The sequence below is a fragment of the Apus apus genome, chromosome 10 (genome assembly GCF_020740795.1).
Source record: "Apus apus isolate bApuApu2 chromosome 10, bApuApu2.pri.cur, whole genome shotgun sequence".
Taxonomy (NCBI): Eukaryota; Metazoa; Chordata; class Aves; order Apodiformes; family Apodidae; genus Apus; species Apus apus.
This window is the reverse complement of record NC_067291.1, coordinates 13,092,869-13,111,112: the sequence shown is the minus strand read 5'-3', so window position 1 is coordinate 13,111,112 and position 18,244 is coordinate 13,092,869. Positions and strand designations below refer to the sequence as shown.

At 45.1% G+C, this 18,244-nt stretch overlaps 1 protein-coding gene across 1 annotated transcript; it reads left to right on the top strand.

The window, feature by feature from the left end:
* Window positions 1–1,065: 1,065 nt before the first annotated feature.
* On the top strand, window positions 1,066–17,906 carry FAH (fumarylacetoacetate hydrolase). The gene is made up of 14 exons (XM_051628071.1): window positions 1,066–1,242; window positions 3,647–3,757; window positions 4,368–4,489; window positions 5,586–5,635; window positions 7,036–7,126; window positions 7,648–7,745; window positions 7,978–8,030; window positions 9,371–9,470; window positions 10,189–10,319; window positions 11,095–11,170; window positions 11,751–11,797; window positions 12,775–12,876; window positions 13,857–13,974; window positions 17,685–17,906. Exons 1-14 carry the CDS (start codon window positions 1,162–1,164, stop codon window positions 17,762–17,764), a joined length of 1,260 nt encoding a protein of 419 aa, XP_051484031.1. The 5' UTR covers window positions 1,066–1,161; the 3' UTR covers window positions 17,765–17,906.
* The last annotated feature ends 338 nt before the right edge of the window (window positions 17,907–18,244 follow it).

Genomic DNA, 18,244 nt, shown 5'->3' with positions numbered 1-18,244 from the left:
TGCGCAGTGTGTATTTGAAACATGTTTTCAGGATTTTTTTTAATAAGCAAGTTCTTCACAGTCATGACGCAAACCAGGATGTTTTCCCAAATCCTATAACCCTGGTGTCAAACCACTGAACTCCAATAAAAATACTTCCAACAATCAGTATAATGGAGTTGTACCTTAGGTACAGGAATTCTACAGAAATTTGTGCTGGGTGTTGCATTATTTAAATAACCCCTTTCAAATAGCACCGTGTGAGCTGGGGTCTCTGCTAGTGAAGAGCTGTCACAGATGGGCTGTTGTCAGCAGTGGTGTGTCATCTAACACTGAATATCTGGCTCTCCAGCTTGCTAAATTTCTTCCAGTGAGTCTTCTCTGCCAAAAGGAAAAAGCTTAGCAGGAAAGCTGTGCTTTGCTGTCACATCATCTAATACCTTTTATTTAAAAGGGATGGACTTTGCTGTTCTAATTTCAAGGATATTCCCTCATTGCTTTCTACTTTTCCTGAATATGGGTCAATTTTCTCCTACAGGTAAGGGAAAGCTGGGGCTGGGAGCAGAAAAAACAGTCTCCCTGCCTTTTGTGGTTGGTTCCTTTTGTGGTTGGTTCCTCTGTTTTAAGCTGCTGGGACTACAGAGAAAATTGAAGGACTCAGTCATGCACATTACAAAACTGAAAAGCACACCCAAGTGCAGGTTCAGGTGTGAGCTGTGCAGCTTCCCAAGGGTTGTTGAGCTCCTGGTGGAAGATCTTCTCAGTGTGGGCATGATCATGTCACCATTGCTCTGGCAGGTAAGTGACCCCTGCAAAGCGCAGGAGCCGAGTTACCTCTGATCTTCAAACTGTCTTCTCAGATCCACCACAGTGATGTATCTGTTAAAAGAAGGGCCCAGTTTCATGTTTATTGGGCAGGAAGAGCCTGTTTCTCCCCCAGTCCCTACCTTGCTGGGAACAGTTAAGAGCTGCTGAGTCACGCAAACCTCTGGCACTAATTAACTGCTGGCAGAGGGGTGGGATGCAGAAGAAGCAGTGATTGGTTTGGGGCTGAGGACAGAGGGTGGGATTTGTTGCTTCTGTGCTCTGGGTTACAACATCTGGAGAGGATCTTCCTCCCAGGAGGGTGTGTAGCAGCCTGGGAGGCGAAGGATCTCAAGCAGGCACTGCTCAGCATTCAGCATGTCATTCATCCAGGTAGACAAGGACTCGGATTTTCCTCTCCAAAATCTCCCCTATGGGGTGTTCTCCACTAAGGAGGAGGTGAGTAACAACAAACTTTGTCCTTGGGGCGTTGTAGTTGCTCAGAGGCTATGAATAAGAGCAGAAATATCCAGCAACCTGGGATATAGGAAAACTTCCCAGCCTGAGACACTTACCCAGGCCTCCTGGTTTGACACCAGAGCTGTATCTGCCACGTTATCTTTTTTTCTAACTGTGGTTATTGTGATGACAGCTTTCTTAAAATTGCACAAAAGAAATTAAAACTGTTCATGCTTACAAGAACTACTTCGGCCAGTACAGAGTCATTTTTGTGTGGTTTTGGCTGTTTTTGTGAAGTCATTCGATCTGTGTTTGATCCTTCCCCTCTCTAAACAGACATAGCACAGTTTGCACTGATATTTCTTTAGCTCAGTCCCCCATTTGTGACTGAGTGCAATCACACTGTCACCATTAAGAAGCCACATGAAGTCATCTACAGTTAATCCTGTAGTGAACTGATGTAAGGGAAAAGGCTGTATTTGCAAGGGAGTGTCATCTGCGCTGCCAGGTGCCCACTCTTGGTGAGATGGCAGGGCTGGCTGGAAAGTGTTAAACCAGGACCCACAATGTGTCTTGCAGTTCTATCTGCAGCTGGCCCATTGTGTTTTATTCAGCATGCATTAGATATGTAAACGTGTGTTGCATTTAAAGCTGTGCCCAAATGCTACAGGTTGAGCCAGATTTGCACCTTTTAATTTATGATCACAGGAAAAAAACCTCACTGTTTGGCCCTTCTTCCAAAGGGGTAGCTCCCAATTCCTATTTAATGAGAAGTAAGCCCAGCTAGGCTGAGCCTCGCACCTCTGGGTGCCTGGTGAGATGGAGCCCCATAGGTGTGGCCTCCTGGAGAAAGAGAAAGGAGCCAAGAGCTGCATCTTAAAAGGGAAAAGTTGAGGATTTTTTTTTATCATTGCTCACAGAGACTTCATGATTATCTCCTGGTTTCTGCTGTCTTGGCTTATCCATGCAGGTTGGGAAAAAAAAAAAAAAAAAAAAAAAATTGAAACCAGAAGATTGTGTTTTCTGATCTGGTGTTTTCCAAAGATAAAACTGAAATGGTTCATTTAATCTCTTCCTGGATGTGTGTGTTATCTAGCGAGTCTGGATTATTTTTCCACCTTCTCTAGTAACTGTTCTCTGAAGAAAACATCTCTCAAACCCTATGAAAAGACAGGCAAGGATTCATGGAAACTATGTAGGAAAATAATGTTCTAAAAGTAGCCCAATGTTTTAATGATTTCAAGCTCAAGCAGTTGGTGTCATTCCTGACTATCTCAGTTACAAATTAACCTGATGTGACCTTTAGTTTTTTCTGCAGGAATGTTTGCTGAATAAATACTTACCACATTTGGAATCTTGTTTGGAAATTAAAGGTTGAAAAATAGTTTTAATACTGTGGATTTTCATAGATGCTTATTCCCTTTGGTCAGCTGGTTTTCATAAGGACTGTAACTAGTTTGTTTTTATTTGCCTAAAGACACGAAGAATTGAAGTTTGTCTTTGAAAGGAACAGCATTTTTCTAACCCCCCGTACAGCTGTGGCAGAGCTGCAGTGGGACTGTCCGTGCTGTTCCCGCACCGTCCCCGCCGGCTCCGCACGCGCTTGGTGCCGGCCCTGCGAGAGCTGTGGTGGATGAACAGGGTCTTTGTGCCTCAGGATCCATCTGTTCAGCAAATACAGCCACGGTTTCCCATGCCTGCGGGTAGCTGGGCCTGTAGCAAGGATCCAGGCTGGGGTTTGTGTGGAGGTCGTGGGCTCCTTGCCTGGTGTGAGGGTGGGTTCCATAGGGCAGCCTCATTCAACCTGATACAGAAATAACATGTTCCTGGTTGTGTTCCTGGTATTGTCAGTGGAGTCCAGAGCACCCCTCATCTCCTGGGGAGGAACTGTGGTGCGGAAGTGCCTGTTTCTCCCTCCAGTGACATGGTTAGGCAGGTTGAAATCAATCCTGCCTGTAGCACGTTTATGCTTCAGTTCTCTGCCTGTAAAAGGAGGAACGGCGTTCTCCTACTTCACAGGGTATTGCAGATACATGAGCTTATTCTTAAATTGTCCTGAATGGGAAGTGGGCAAATACTTCTAGGGGGAAGGGAGCAGGAGAAAAAACCCCACTACTTGTTGTCCTATCCTTCCTCCAAATGACAGGGATGAGGGGTAGGCTCTCTCCCACCTCTCGGAGTCTGTGGGGAGTCTGCAGTGATGCTTTTCCTCTAGGTCTTAACATTTTTCAGCACCCAGCCTCATTGACTAGCTCTTAATGGCAAATTGCTGTGGTATCAGTTCCTTATCCCTGGTCGATTAAACTCACTGTGGTCACTGTCCTCCCCATGCCCTCTTTGGAGGATTTTTTGGGATAAGCATGAACTCTTCTTCTCTTCTCCCCCTCCTCTTGCTGCTTTGCAGCCTCGGCACAGGCTCGGGGTAGCAATTGGAGACCAGATTTTGGATCTCAGTGTCATTAAACATCTGTTCAATGGACCAGCTCTTGCCAAACATCAGCATGTCTTTGACCAGGTATTTATCATTGAGTCTGTTGTTCTAATTTCCATACACATTTTAGCAATATCCATAAGAATTTTTAGAATTTTGGGGTGAGATAATGAACGTGAACTGGATACATGTCATGAGGCAGGCTCTGCTTATGGGCAAAATTCATCACACCTGCAATAGCAAGGAGAGCAGTGGCATTGGGGGTCCAAAGGACATTTTTGCTGGAAGTTTCATCAGACTTTGGCAATACGGGGTCTAACACAAAGCCTAAACATTACTTCATTCCTGCTTGTGCCTTCAAGGCAAGGAATCGGATGGGATTTTGATGATGGGGGCTATGTTGAGGGCAAATGCAAATGACATCTGGTTACAGGTAGATGAGATAGGAAAGCCTCTAAGGCCTGGAGTAGTGTGTTAGGACTGGCAAACGTGCAGCAGGTCCTGCTTCAGAAGTCTTGTGGTGGGAGGGTAGGAGTGCAGGCAAGTAAGAACAGAGAGAACAGGCCATCTGGGTAGCTATCACAACTCCTGTCTGTGGGCATTTAAACCTGGAATGAAAGTGCAGGACGTATTCCATGGATGTGAAGGGGAAGCAAAACGTGGTCTCTTTTTCTGCCTGTCTGTCATGTGCCAGCCTACCCTAAACGCCTTCATGGGGCTGGGCCGGGCGGCGTGGATGGAGGCAAGAGCTTTTCTCCAGAAGCTGCTGTCAGCTGGGGAGCCCACCCTGAGGGACAACGTGGAGCTGCGGAGGAGGTGAGGGAGCAAGAGGTCTGGATGTGGCCACCTTTCATCCACACAGGCATTAACTGGAGTTTCTTCTCTTAATTGTGTCTCTGATTAATCACAGAATCACAGAATGGTGTGGGTTGGAAGGGACCTTAAAGATCATGTAGATCCTAGCCCCCTGTATTGGCAGGGACACCTTCCACTAGATCAGGTTGCTCAGAGGGGCTGTTTCAGTGGGACCTGCAGCCAGGCTGGGACCCTGCTCTGCCACATGTCCACCACATGCCTGGGATGGCCCCACAGCACTGCAAGGCCACAGCAGGACAGACACTGTCCCTGGATGCAAAGCAAGCTGGACATGGAGTGCTGGGCTGTGCAGGATGAAGCTGGTCACAGCTTTCCAGGTGTCACAGTGAGCAGCTGCTGGGGCTGCCAGCCCTGGCACAGGGACACACAGGTACATCCCCCTGTCCCCTGCATGCCTCTGCTCACACAGCTAAAACCAACCCTGTTGTGATAAATCGGCTTCAGATATGGGGCAGGACACTGGCGTGGGAGTGGGAGGCATTAATAATTAAGTGATAGACATTAATAATTGTATCCATGAATCACAAGCCTTGTTTATTCAGAGTGATGCTTTAAATGCTACAATGACCTGCCCTGGCAGCAAGCAGGAGCTGTTCCTTCCTGTCTTACCAGGCTGATTTAGGCACAACGGTGCAGGGGAGAGGTTGAACCACCACATGACACTGGGATCTTCCCTGAGCAGATGCAGCAGTTTGGCTCAGACACCTCAAGAACTACATCCCATAAAATAATCCTTTCCATTTAGCAGAGGCAAGAGTGACGTGCCCAGCTGTGTCCATGGGCATCAGGCCTCTCTCTGTGGCCCTTGGGAAACCAGGCAGCTCATGCCCAACATGCCCTCTTTCCCGCTCTTGGGCTAAGTAACAGCAGCCTGCACAGTTCCCTTAGTTTTCCTGCAAGGTTTTTTGCTGCAAGGCTTTGTAAAATAAATTCAGGAAAGATCCAGGAGACAGTCATCCCCTTACATGCTTATGAACTACTTAAGGGTGAGAGTTGCAAGGTTTCTGAGAGATGAAGTTGTCATTTTTCATTTCAGAGCATTTGTACCTCAGGCTTCTGCGACGATGCACTTGCCAGCCCACATTGGTGAGTCTCTGCCCTGTGCTCCCACCCAGACAAATTGCTGTATTTCCAGCTTTCCCAGACAAATAGATCTTAGCTGCAACAGGGAGTGGGTTTTGCAGGAGCCAGAAGTAGATAATTGTATGTAATGAACAGTAGGTGCTGTCTGTGGCACATAAATAAAAGCCTGGGGAAGCTCAATTGCAGCCAGAAAATTCCTGGATGCAATTTTCAAATAAATCAGGTTTGTCTGGTGTATTGAAACTCCTGTCATCAGATTGGCATCACCAAAGACCTTTGTGACTAGAGCCGGGGAAGTAAAACTTGTTCAATTTCCAACATTTCCCCCATTTGCCATTAGAAAATTAATCAGATATTTCAAAGTTTTCCAATGCAGATACTCCAGCATAGCTTTGCAAATAAGCATGAGTCTCTGCTGCCAGGCTATTACTCTGCACCCCAAACCTTACCTCCTCTCCCATGAGTCCATGGACTGCTTTGGAGTTAGTGTATCCATATAGATATACAGACATTGACCAAAATCACTCAACAGGTGTGACCTTCACTGGAGCAGGGATGTGAACATGTCTATTTCCTGGCCAAGTCCTGCTTCCTCTGGGCTTTGGGCTCCCATGGGACATAGCCCTGGTTCAGGACAAAATTTAGCTCAGCCCTGAGGGACTGTCATGAGTTCCCATAAATGTGACACCTCCCTGCAAATACTTTCAGGTTCAATATGTCAAAAAACTGATGGCTCATAGCACTCGTGAGTGCTGTGGGTATGTTGGTTGTGTCTCACAGCTACAAGTGATTTAGGTTTCCACTACACTTACCTTCAGCTCTGTCCTGTGCATGATTTATGCCCATCCCTAGAGTAAGCACTGGCTGTATCCTCTGCTGAGGCTGAAGGATAAGTTATTGAGCTTGCAAAACAACTTAAGGTCTTGTAAATGCCCCCTCCGAAGTGGAGGTTTTTTCCCCAAACCCCTCTGATCTCCCATTCACCTGGGCGGAGGGAGCTGTTTCCATGGATGGCAGCAGAGGGCAGCAGATGTCCTGAGCATCAGCCTGGTACCACCGGCAAGGCAGAACGAGCAGTGGGACCTGGCTTGCCCCGGGAAGCCTGACTGCTGCTTTCTGTCCTTGGGCTCTTCTTCCCCTCTTTTCTACCGGAGGCTTAAAAAATAATAACAAAAAGGCCAGTTTTGTATGCGTGGTTTATAGGCTGATCACCATCCTTCCACTATTCATTACATCCCCGCGCTAATAAAGTTAAATGTTACTACACACCTCTGCTTAGTGCTCTTGCTGCCTCCTCTTTTGCTCTTTCCATTGCCAGCAGTATACTACGTGCTCTAGCATCAGCACATGAGGCACTTTCACACCATTTATCCCTATTTTGTGTTGTTTTTTTTCCCACACAGGAGATTACACTGACTTCTATTCCTCACGCCAACACGCCACAAACGTTGGGATCATGTTCAGGGGGAAGGAGAACGCTTTGATGCCTAACTGGTGGGTGGTTGAGGTTTTCCCCTGGCACAGCATTATTGTGCATGCTTAGCTGTACATATATGTAATTTTTAAAGATCTGAGTAGTCTTTCAGGAAAATATTGATTTCAGATCATGGCAGATGAGAATCTGTACTGTCAGGAGTTCGATAACAGAACTGAAAACCACATTTCCCCAGTCGTTGCTGAGCCTGCCCTGCATTTTTTTTGCAGCAGCCGCACCAATTACAATGCAGCCCTCTGGTTCAAAGACAGATTTACTTAAGAGTTGTTTTTTGCTGAGTGAAAAGAATGCAGGGCTTAGGCTCCAAGGAATTAAGTGGAGCAGTGGCACAGGAGTGCAGTAAGAGAGCTACATGGCTTTGGATTACAGCTCTCTCACATCATTAAGGTGCAAATGTCCATGCCAATCTATGCAGAGCTTTCTCCTCATACCTCACACCCCTCTGGTGCTTCCACCACCACAAAAGTCTGCTCTGGATGGTGATGGCTACACAGCTAACCATGTGATGCTCTTTCACAAGGCTGCACTTACCTGTTGGATATCACGGCCGGGCATCGTCCGTTGTGGTGTCTGGAACGCCCATAAGGAGACCTGTGGGGCAAATGAAACCTGATAATGGTGAGTCTATTGTAGGCTTTTAATGTGGCTTCTTTTTATTTTTCCTGCAAAAGGAAGGACCTGGGAAGCCTTGTCTAAAGCCCATTTTAGGGTGAGAGCAAGAGAAAGCCCTGAGTTAAGTCCAAACTTCTGTTTGCAGGCCAGACAGCATCAGCTGTTCTGTTTTTTCTGCTGTTACTTTTGTTGCCCTAACTGCCTCCCTGTTATAAAATACTCCTCCTTCTTCCCACAGATAAACCTCCAGTGTTTGGTGCTTGTAAGCGTCTGGATATCGAGTTAGAAATGGTAAGATGGGGCTTTTTTCCCCCACCACTTGAAAGACATTAAAATAGAACTGGCGAATAAAAGGTATGAGTAACTTCTAAAAGGGATGTCTCATAAAGTCTGTTCCTGTGTTTCCCTCTGAGCAGTCTCTGAAGCAGGCAACAAAGTTTTCTGTGGAGGAAACCTTCCCTGCTGACAAGTTGCAAGGTGTGTTATCTGAGCACCCATGCAGCTCAGTCTGGAGTCACTCAGACATCTTTTTTATCAGACACCACAGCCTATTGTCTGGGTAGCAGCTACCTCTGCACTGCAGCCAGGATCTTTTAATGGATGTTGGGGATTCTGGAAGCACAAACTGTCAGTGTCTTGAGTCTAGAGAGGAGGAAGCCATGAGTTCTTGGGGTGCAATTCCAATTCCTCATCCTTCTGGATGGAAACCTGTGCTGTGGATGTTGTATCAAAACATCCTCGGAAGATGCATGTTCCCATGGATTAGTGCCATCCAGAAGGGAGAGTTTTATAGTGTTCATTATGATGTATGTGATTTGTAGCATTTTAATATTATTTATTCCCCATATTTTCCCCTTTTTTAAAAAAAAAAAAAAAGTGGAAGAAGTCCAATATTAAGGGAAATAGTGCTAAAAACGAATGAAAAGTCTTTAATGCTGTATGCTTTGCAGATCAATGTTATAAAGTAGGAAGCAGTCCCATAAAATAGAGTACATGAAGTGCTGCCATACCTCTGCTTTGCAGCCTGAGTTTTACTGCCAGCAGTAAAACACTGCTGCAACAGTGGATTTAGACTGATGAAGGCTTTTGAAGACACAACTGAGATTCCCTGTAGATTTCTCTGCTATGTGCTCAGGCTGTATATTTCCTAAGGAAGCAAGTGCAGGCACCCAGTTCATGACCCATTTTAATTAGTGGGCTCATTTCTCCACCTCTCTCTTCTTCCCCTCTGTCACCACGGGCTCAGCATCCCCTGGGATGACTTTAAACTCTTCCCTGTTCACTGCCTGAAGCAAACAGAGTCACTTCAGTGATAGGCAAACCTGTTCTGCATCTGGATTGTGATGAGGAGTGACCATTTTTGTTCCTGTGTTTTGACACTGTCATGCACTTGTTTAATGATTGTCTCTTAGCAACACAGAGCTCTTAAGTATTTCAAGCCTGCCAGCTTCATGGGGAGGAAGAAAGTGGGAGTAGGCCATGGGTTTTGTCTAACTGTGTATGGGAAATGATGCAGAATCCCATCCTGCCCAGCTCCTGTTGCTCATGCCCATAAACCTCTATGCAGGAAAGAATTTTAGCAAAAAAAAAGATAATAATTCCTTAACCAATATTTTGCTTTTCTATTTCAGGCATTCTTTGTAGGTCCTGGAAACAAGTATGGGGAGCCAATTCCTGTCAGCAGAGCCCAGGAGCACATTTTTGGGATGGTCCTTATGAATGACTGGAGCGGTAATCGGTGCTGCGGGAACCTGCCTGGAGAGCGGGTTCCAGTGTCCCTGGAAACCTTAGAGAGGGACAAATCATGCATTTCAATAGTAGAATAGTGATCACTGAAACCACTGGATCCGTTTGAAAGGGATGAAAATGAACTGCTGTCTGCATTTCTCAGGCTGTATCTCAATCTGCCTTTGATCAATCAGTAGAGGCAGAAATTGCTGCTTAATGAAGATTTATTTACTTCTGAAAGAGCTGAGGTCAGTCCAGTCCCTTCCAGGCAGGGATGGAGCAGCCCTAATGATGGTGGTTTCAACAGAGGATTGATTCCTCTGTCAGAAGGAGGAAAGAGATTGGGCAATCACAAACCTCTCACTTTCTGCATAGATTTAAGCAGAAAAAAAAAAGCATAGTTAACTAGTTGAAATCAGCCCTATGACTGGCACAGACCACTAGCTGGTTGTAAAAGCATTAACTGAACTGGGGATAAAAACACTAGTTATATGGGGATGGCCTGACTTGTTTTAATTATTGCTGACTTTTTTTCCTAATCTAGTTGGTCTAAGAAAATTGGTTTGGGGGTCTGAAAGGGATGGATTTAAATCAGGATTTGGAAACAATGTCTAGAAAAGGGTGGTGATAACATTTCCAATCCATGTTACTCTTTCACAGGCATGATGGCTGTGCAACTCCTGGAACATTTTTAACATCACTTTGAATTTTCTCCTCCTAGCCCGTGACATCCAGAAATGGGAATACGTTCCTCTGGGTCCATTCCTGAGCAAGAGCTTTGGCACAACCATCTCTCCTTGGGTTGTTACCATGGAAGCTCTCATGCCATTCGTGTTGCCAAACCCTGTCCAGGTTAGCAAGAGAAGAGGTTGAAAAAGAGGGAAAGCAGTGCTAGAAAAATCTTGGTAGAACTGGCAGGGCCCACCCCAGAAATCATTGAGCTATACCAGTGCCAAACACTTCCTTCATGGAATTTACAAGTGTGGTCCTGCTTCCAAACCTGTGAAGACAACTTGGGCTCTCTGAGTTCAAATTCTCACTGATGTCACTGGTGCTGGCACATGGTGACCTGAGCTGTAACCGTGTCTGCTTGAGCAGGGCAGGAACACCATCTCCTTCAAAATGACTGGAAAATAAACTGATCAGAGAGCTTCTCGGTAGAATTTGGTAGCACTTAGCATCCAGCAAGTGGTGGAGACAGTGGTCTCAAGCCAAAACACTGTGTTCAAGCATTTCCAGTTGTCTGTGTTATGTAGAGGTTTAGTGAAAATGCAAAAAGATAATAAAGAGTCTTGAAGACAATTCACCAGCTTCTTTGTGCAAGCACAGAGCAAAGGTGTTGCTAGCACTGTAGCTGGTTTGGCTTAACATCCACAGCATAGCGATGGAGGGGGCTTTTGGAGCCCACGTGCAGGAAAAATAACCTAACAAAGGGATATCACATCTGTTCAGAAAGACCTTTAAAAGTGTGTGCATGAGAGCAAGCAAAGCAATAATCTAAATAATAGCAAGATTGGAGTAAATGGGTTGTGTGGCATAGCCTGGTTAAACAAAAAGTCACTGGGATGGCTCCTGGAATTTTTCCTCTCTGTTTGTTTAGACTGTGGTGCTTTTTATATGCTTTTAGGAGCCCAAGCCACTTCCCTACCTTCAAGATAAAGAACCCTACACTTTCGACATCAAGCTCTTCGTTGCTATTAAAGGTGCAGTGATTTTGAGTGGGTTATAAAGCTGAAATTGTCAATTAAGGGATGCGGAACCACCACATATTTCAGACATCTTGCTCTAGGCTCTGTGGCTCTCCTTTTCCATTTTTGTCCATATGATCTCTGTTAAAGAAAGAGGCAAAACTCTTCATGTTTCCCATATGAGGAGCATGTCAAGGAAGGAATATCTCTCAGATGATCATCTTACAACAAGGAGGGTCCCTGGGGAGTCTGCCTGCATGGGCAGGCATAAGCAGGGCATGGGAAGAGCAGATATATGTGATATTCAGATGGTAACCCAGCTCAGACCCCAGCTCATCGTCCTGCTGACTGGTAGATCCAAGTGTTGCTCCTTTAGGAAATGGGCACCTTGACACTACCCCAGTGCCATCCACACATCTGTTTTCTATGAAATGCTGGCCTTTATATCAGAGTAGAGGATGTCAGTACTTGTCTCCTGCTAGGGATTGCAATGATAAAGGAAGTCTCCATCCTTCTGTAAAATCAAAAGACTCCAACATCACTCATTTAACAGAAACAAACTGTTTCCCTGTTTCTTATTTTTTACTTTCTGCAGGAGAAGGAATGAGCACGCCAGCTACTATATGCAGATCCAATTTCAAGGTAAGATTCCCGTATCTTTTATGTTTGAAATCTTGCTGATGTCACCAGCTCCAGCCTTAGGCAGTTTTAAACCCTGGCTTTTGCATTAGCTCAAGATCAGACCTGGGGTGGGTGTGTGTGTGTGCAGGGGACAGAGGGAGAAGAAGACAGAGTGGTGATAGTTCAGCCCTACTAAGATGGAAACGCCTGGAGGCCCTAAAGAAGGGGGCAGATCTTTCTGCTGCTCAGCTTTGGATGCTCAGAGCACTGTAAGTTGTGTGCTCATTTGGCAGGGACAGCAGAGGACTGGCAGGCAGAGGGAATTGCCTCTCCCTGGCCAGAAGTGCAACACAGATTTGGGGCTGCAGCTGGGAATTTAGCTACAGACTCATTTCTGCAACATCCCTCCAGGTCTGCCCCAGCCACTCTGTGGGTAGCACAGTGGCTCTGTCCCCACAGGCTGATTGAAGCCAGGAAGTATATGTACCAGCTGCAGGATTTCTCAATCAATTTTCAATTCACATTTTGTTCTTTGCATAGTAATTACCTCAATCAGTAAATCAGTGGTCAGCAAATCAGTAACAAGGAGATTTTTCTTCAAATTGATTAAAATGCAGGACTTAATAATGGATCCTGAGTCAGCAGTGCTGGCCCTAGAGAGGAAGAGGAAAGATTAGAAATGACACCCAGCTGAAAGACAAGTAATTTTATATGACTAAATTACATGTTAAAGTATGTGTTTTATATGCACAGAACAGCTCCTGGTCATCATTCAGAAAGCAACCAGCCAGGTCACAGGAACTCCTGAGAATGCAGCACTAAGCAACTGTGTAGGTTGCTTTTAGGCTGCTGAAGGTTCTCGATTAAATAAGAAATTTTGCTGTAGTGACAGTCTTGCCAGCAGCATCCTGAGAATGTAACAGGTTCTGTGTAGACCAATGGCATGCCAGAGAGGTTTATCCTTCACTTCTTTAGCCTCTTCTTCCTCCTTCCTCCAGCACATGTACTGGACCATGAAACAGCAGCTGGCTCATCATTCCATCAATGGGTGCAACCTCAGACCTGGAGATCTCCTGGCCTCTGGCACCATCAGTGGACCCGTGAGTCTTTAAATAACGATACTGCCAAAGAACTGCTCAGCAATGCCAAGCAGAATGAGCAGGGCTTTGGGTCTAAGTCCTGTGTGATTTGAGCAGCCATGAAAATATCTGCAGTTCTTTTTGAGGCACTTAGGGCTAATGCTTTGGTAGCCCCAAAATTACACTGAGAAGTGGAGGGGGTTTCGTTGTTAATGTTTTTTGGTTTTTAATCTCTCCTGTGTTCTTTCCCTAAGAACTATTTTACTACGGATGCAAATCAGTTTTTTTTCACAAGCCTCTTATACTATTTATACTCTATGAAAGACAGTTTTTAAATTTCTGAGTGGAATGTAAAAGGTGCGGGGGTATAACTTCTAGTTTCTCTAATTGTACATGTTTGGAGCTGACTTCACCAGCTCTTATTCTGCTTGTACTCCCACATGTGTAGCTGTTGCAATAGACGGGTGAGGTACTGGCAGTTCCTGAAGCATCAGATATAAATCCTGTTCTGAAAGACAGCTTCAGGATAAGATGTTTCCAAGTTGGGATATATATACTTCTATTTTGAGCATTTTTAAGCTCTTTTTGTTTTCCCCAAACTATTGTACTGCAGGTTGACATTGAAGATTTACAAACCTTTGCCAGCTTTGCTCTTGTGAAGAACACAATGTAAATAAAACTCTGAAACGTGACTACATAAAAGCACTGGATCTGTGGAAATGCCCTCAACTTTTTTCCATTCTTTCTGTAGCACACCCAAGCTGCTTTTACAGGGTTTAGCACCATGCCAAACACACCAGATAATGGTTGTAAGACTGACTGCTCTTAGTGAGCAAGCAATTAAAATGCAAGGGCAGGACAACAAGCCAATGAATTAAATCAGCAGCAAAACTCTGCTCTAGAGAGATAGTGTACTTCTGTCTCTACTTCCAGCAGCAAGCAGCTTAACAGCAGGTCAGATACTAAAAAGTTGTTTACTTGTTTATGAACTCTTGCTGCAGGAGCCGGAGAGCTTTGGCTCCATGCTGGAGCTGTCCTGGAATGGAACAAAAGAAATCCCTCTTGGCAGTGGGCAGTCTCGTAAATTCCTACAGGATGGAGATGAAATAATTTTGACAGGTAATGGCTGAACAATTGCTCTTGCTCTGCAGCAAGGACACGTTTCCAGTGATTGATCCCAGTAGTGAAAGTACCTGGTGGGAAGATGGGCTGTTCTCTGCATACTTGCCCCCAAGCACAGTTGTGTGTCCTACCTGTCAGAAGACAAAAGCAGGGGGATAAAAATTTCTGGATTAGATTATTTGCTTTGCTAAGTTGTTAATGACCTTGTTAAGCCTGTGCTTGAGGGCTAAGGGGATGGTGGGGCCTCTGCCTTTACGGGCAAAAATATCCTGGGACTAAAAGTTGTTGATGTGTTAATGCCACCACAGTCCAAGTTTGCATATGCAGCAGTGCTTGGCAAATGCTGGAAAAAGTTAGTGTGTCATTTGTGAGGGATGCATATTCAATGAAGTGTGTTACAAAGCAAGTATGTGGGAAACAGCACGAAGCCTGCTAGAACAGCTGACCAGCTCTGCTCTGAAAAAGACTGTGCTTGAGAGCTTTCTCCCTGCTGGGCCGTGGTTTTAATTTTCATCTGGAGAAACTAAGGATTTTATGAATTAAAATCTGCCATGGTGGTTAGTGATCCAAATCCCACTCCTACTTCTTTTGAATCTGAAGACTAGTGCAAAAAAATCAATTTTTTTTTCTTTCCTCTCATATTTTAATCCTTTTAATGACTTTGAGGTGGCAAGTATTTGACAAAACAGCCCTGCAAAACTTTTGATTCAAGCCTGAGTATGTCTTTGCTATGTCCACTACTGAATTTTTAGAGAACATCTTGTGGGATGTGGTGCATCAGCAGATGAGCCCCCGCCAGTGCCACACCTGGCTCTGAGCAGCTCTATCATGCTGATGTGATCAGGGATTGTCTGCACAGAGAACAAAACAGCTCAAGCAATGAGAGAAAACACAATTCTGATTCAGGGCAGAGATCATGTGACGAATGTCTGTGCAGCAACCTGAAGGACATGAAGGTGTGATGCTAGTGTGTGTTCACAGATCTGTGCCCACTTAATCAAACCAGGGCTTTTCAGAAAGCTTTTTAACAAAACCCAAGAACTTCCCTGTGATAAAAATAAAAAATGAAGACATGATGTATTCCATTCTCTCTGTGATAGCTCTACAAGCAGTTTTAGCAGTGCTCCAGCCAGAGCCCCAGTGTCTCCCGTCTGGCTGCCTACGCAAGAGCTGTGAAACTCGTGTTTCTGTGAGGTGCTGCCAGTGTTGCAGAGAAAGGTGCTGACACAACTGGAGATTGAGATGTAACGGAGAGAGCTGTGGATGATGAAACTGAGGAGTCCCTAACTCTGCTCTCCACAGGCTCCCTGTTTGCTCAGTGCAGAAGTCCACTCCTCCAGCAATTCAGAGTGTCAAATTGGCCTCCAGACGTGCAGACGTCTCTCCAGCACCTATGGCAGAAGCCCTAAATTAGGGTACAGTTAGGCATGATGAATGTGCCTTTGGAGTTAGGTGCTGACATCCTTAATGGCAATGAGCACCTTGCAGTGTGGGAGCTGCAGGCACAGGGTGGCCAGCTGAGGGACAAATGGTACCAGACCATGACCCAGATTGTTCTTCATGCCTAGAACAAACTGCCTTTGAATAAATACTTTAAATCATTTCAATATGTAGGCTTTTAAATCCTATAAAGATATAAAAATACTTCAAAAATGGCATGATGGCACTGTTGTTAACCTGGATGAAGGCCCTTTTGCCCTAGTGGGGCAGTCTCATGTTCATCTGTCTGCTGTGATATTTTACACCAGGAACAGTTTGTGGTTGTAGTGATCAGGGCATTGCACCATTCATGAGAGCCAGGTGCTGCTGGGGCTGGCTGCTGGGACAGCTTGGGATTTGCTCCTGTTTAGTGATGGATAGCAGAGCCAGGTGCTGCTGGAGTTGTCTGCTAGGACAGTTTGGGATTTGCTCCTGTTTAGTAATGGATAGCAGAGCCAGTGCCTTAGGGCACCTTTGAGGCAGAGCCAGTGCTACTGCATCCTCTCCCAAGGCAGTGCCGTTAGCTCTTGCCAAGTGCCTGACCCATGATTTCTACTCTCCAGTTTCAACTTTTTGTTCTCACTCCCCATGTGGGAGCTATTTCAGAGCCCGAGCACATAAAATGAGAGAAATATATTTTTCCCAAGAGGTGTGTCTCAGGGAGGGAGCCTTGGGAGGGAGGGTTTGCTGCTGGTGTGCTGCAGCCAGCTGCACAAACCTCTCTGTAGCTCCTTGGCACTCAGCTCAGGCCGTTGCTGCTGGCAGCACACAGCTTGCTTTGTTAAATGTGCTGCTCCTCGGTACTGCTCTAAATTGTAGTTGACAGCAGGGATAACTAAACTGGACTGAAATAATAAGCCAGTGCTCAAAGGAAAGCTGGCAGTGAAGCCTAATGGAAATGGACCTGAGCCTTAAAGCGAGTGTCTTACTCAAGTATTGCTTACGAATGAGGATTACCTGGCAGATGGTGGGATGGTGTCTGTGGGCAGGCTGTTACACAAGCATTTACAGACACTGCTGTCCTTGGAAAAACCTCCTTCCAGGCTGGCTGTGAGAGCTGCACCATGGGATAGAGCTGGCAGGGGCTGGCCTCATGCTGCAATAACTTTGGCTGCCCTGCAGCCTGCGCCCACCCATCCTCCTCTTCCAGAAGGAGGTTTCCACTCATCCATGCTAAGGGTGGGAATTAGGATTAAGGTCTGCTCTGTTCAGCTTCCTCTTGGCTTCCCAAAGGTAGCTGTTTTTTTTATCACATGCAGGGAAGATGATGTATTCCATTATTTTCAGAAAATCCATCTCTAATGATGAAAACAGTCCATGAAATAAAGCATATGCCACTCGTGTCTTTCCTTTGATCAGCTGGTGTTAGTGGAGAGCTACAGTAGGTCTCTTCAGCTGTTTCTTCCCAGAATAGTCTTCCCAGATGGGCTAGAAGCCCCTGGCTGTGTCCCCTGCTCTCCTTCACCTGCAGCTTTGCTAAGGAATGCTGTTTCTGGAGCAGCTCAGCTGGCCCATGGCAGTGAGAGGCGCTGCGGCATCTCCATCCTAATGTCATCTCTCCCCTCATGCAGGAGCTGTGAGAGATTGAATCATCCTGTAGCTGGAGATGTTGTCACAGACTGGTTACTTCACCAGCAGTCAGAAGACCTTCAATGTCTGTTTATATAATGGAGGATAAATGAATATTTTCAGTCAGATGTTCAGTTTCTCATGGAAATAGATTATTTGAATGAGTGAAACAGATTCTGCAAGGGCAGGTCCTGCTGTTTGTGGGGGTTTAGTGATCTTCTTTCTGGTTATAAGCATCCTTATGTCCCAAGAGCTGTCCTAGTGCTGCAGGAAGAGAATCCATATTTATTTGATTAATTGCAAGGCTGGACCAGGCAGCAAGATAGAGTGATGATGCTGCAGGTTGGTTTTGAAAACAGAAATATTCCACATCTTGTTTGCTCTTTGATCCATTCACTGAACTTGCATATTGCTGTGTTTAACATTTTGTGTTTCTTTTTTCCCCTTTTCCTTTTTTCTTCTTCCTTTTTCTTTCTCTTTTTTTTCATATTCCTGGGCTGCTCAGACTCTTCCAGGTTTGGTTTGTTTGGGTTTTTTTACCCCACATTTCTGAAATGTTTCCGCTTAGTTTTGTTCTTTTTATACCTTTATTCACTTTGATTCCTGGTAGAATCCTGCTGCCTTCACAGAACAAACTGTCTGCTGTTTTCTGGCCCTAGGGTACTGTCAGGGCAACGGCTTCCGTGTGGGATTTGGCCAGTGCTCGGGAAAAATCCTTCCAGCCCTGTCGAATCCATGATTACTGGACTAAGGTGACACCCCAGGAGGAGGATCTCTCTCCATGTCTCTACCAGCTGTGCTGCTCTATTAAGATTTAATATTTTTATATGAGTGATTGGAATCTTATTATTTTTAATTATCAATAAATATCTTCATGATGAGTGTGTCTCTCTGGTTCGATAAGGAAAGGATTGAAGTCCTAGCTAAAAATTCTCAGGATGATTGAAATGGAAAGTGAGATTCTTAACTCTTCTACTATATTAATTGTTTTTTCATAACTATAAAAAGAGACTTTCAAGTAAAAAGTATTCTGAGTACTATGTTGATGGTAACAGCAGAGATTGAATGCTAGCTTCTTTTTTTCCAGTGTTCTTGTGCTAGAGGTAAAATCCCAAAGGCAGGTTGCATATGAATGCTAAAAACTTGTAAACCATCCCAAGTAAACCAGAGTTACACAGCTATGCCCTACACTAATTTGTAACAAAGAAATTTGCAAATT

What these genes read in the sequence shown, in the direction of transcription:
- FAH (XM_051628071.1), top strand. Translation starts at nt 1,162, where the DNA reads ATGTCATTCATCCAGGTAGACAAGGACTCGGATTTTCCTCTCCAAAAT. An exon ending in TGTTCTCCACTAAGGAGGAG is followed by an intron (nt 1,243 to 3,646) that starts GTGAGTAACAAC and finishes GCTGCTTTGCAG; the next exon opens with CCTCGGCACAGGCTCGGGGT. An exon ending in CTGGCACCATCAGTGGACCC is followed by an intron (nt 12,877 to 13,856) that starts GTGAGTCTTTAA and finishes CTCTTGCTGCAG; the next exon opens with GAGCCGGAGAGCTTTGGCTC.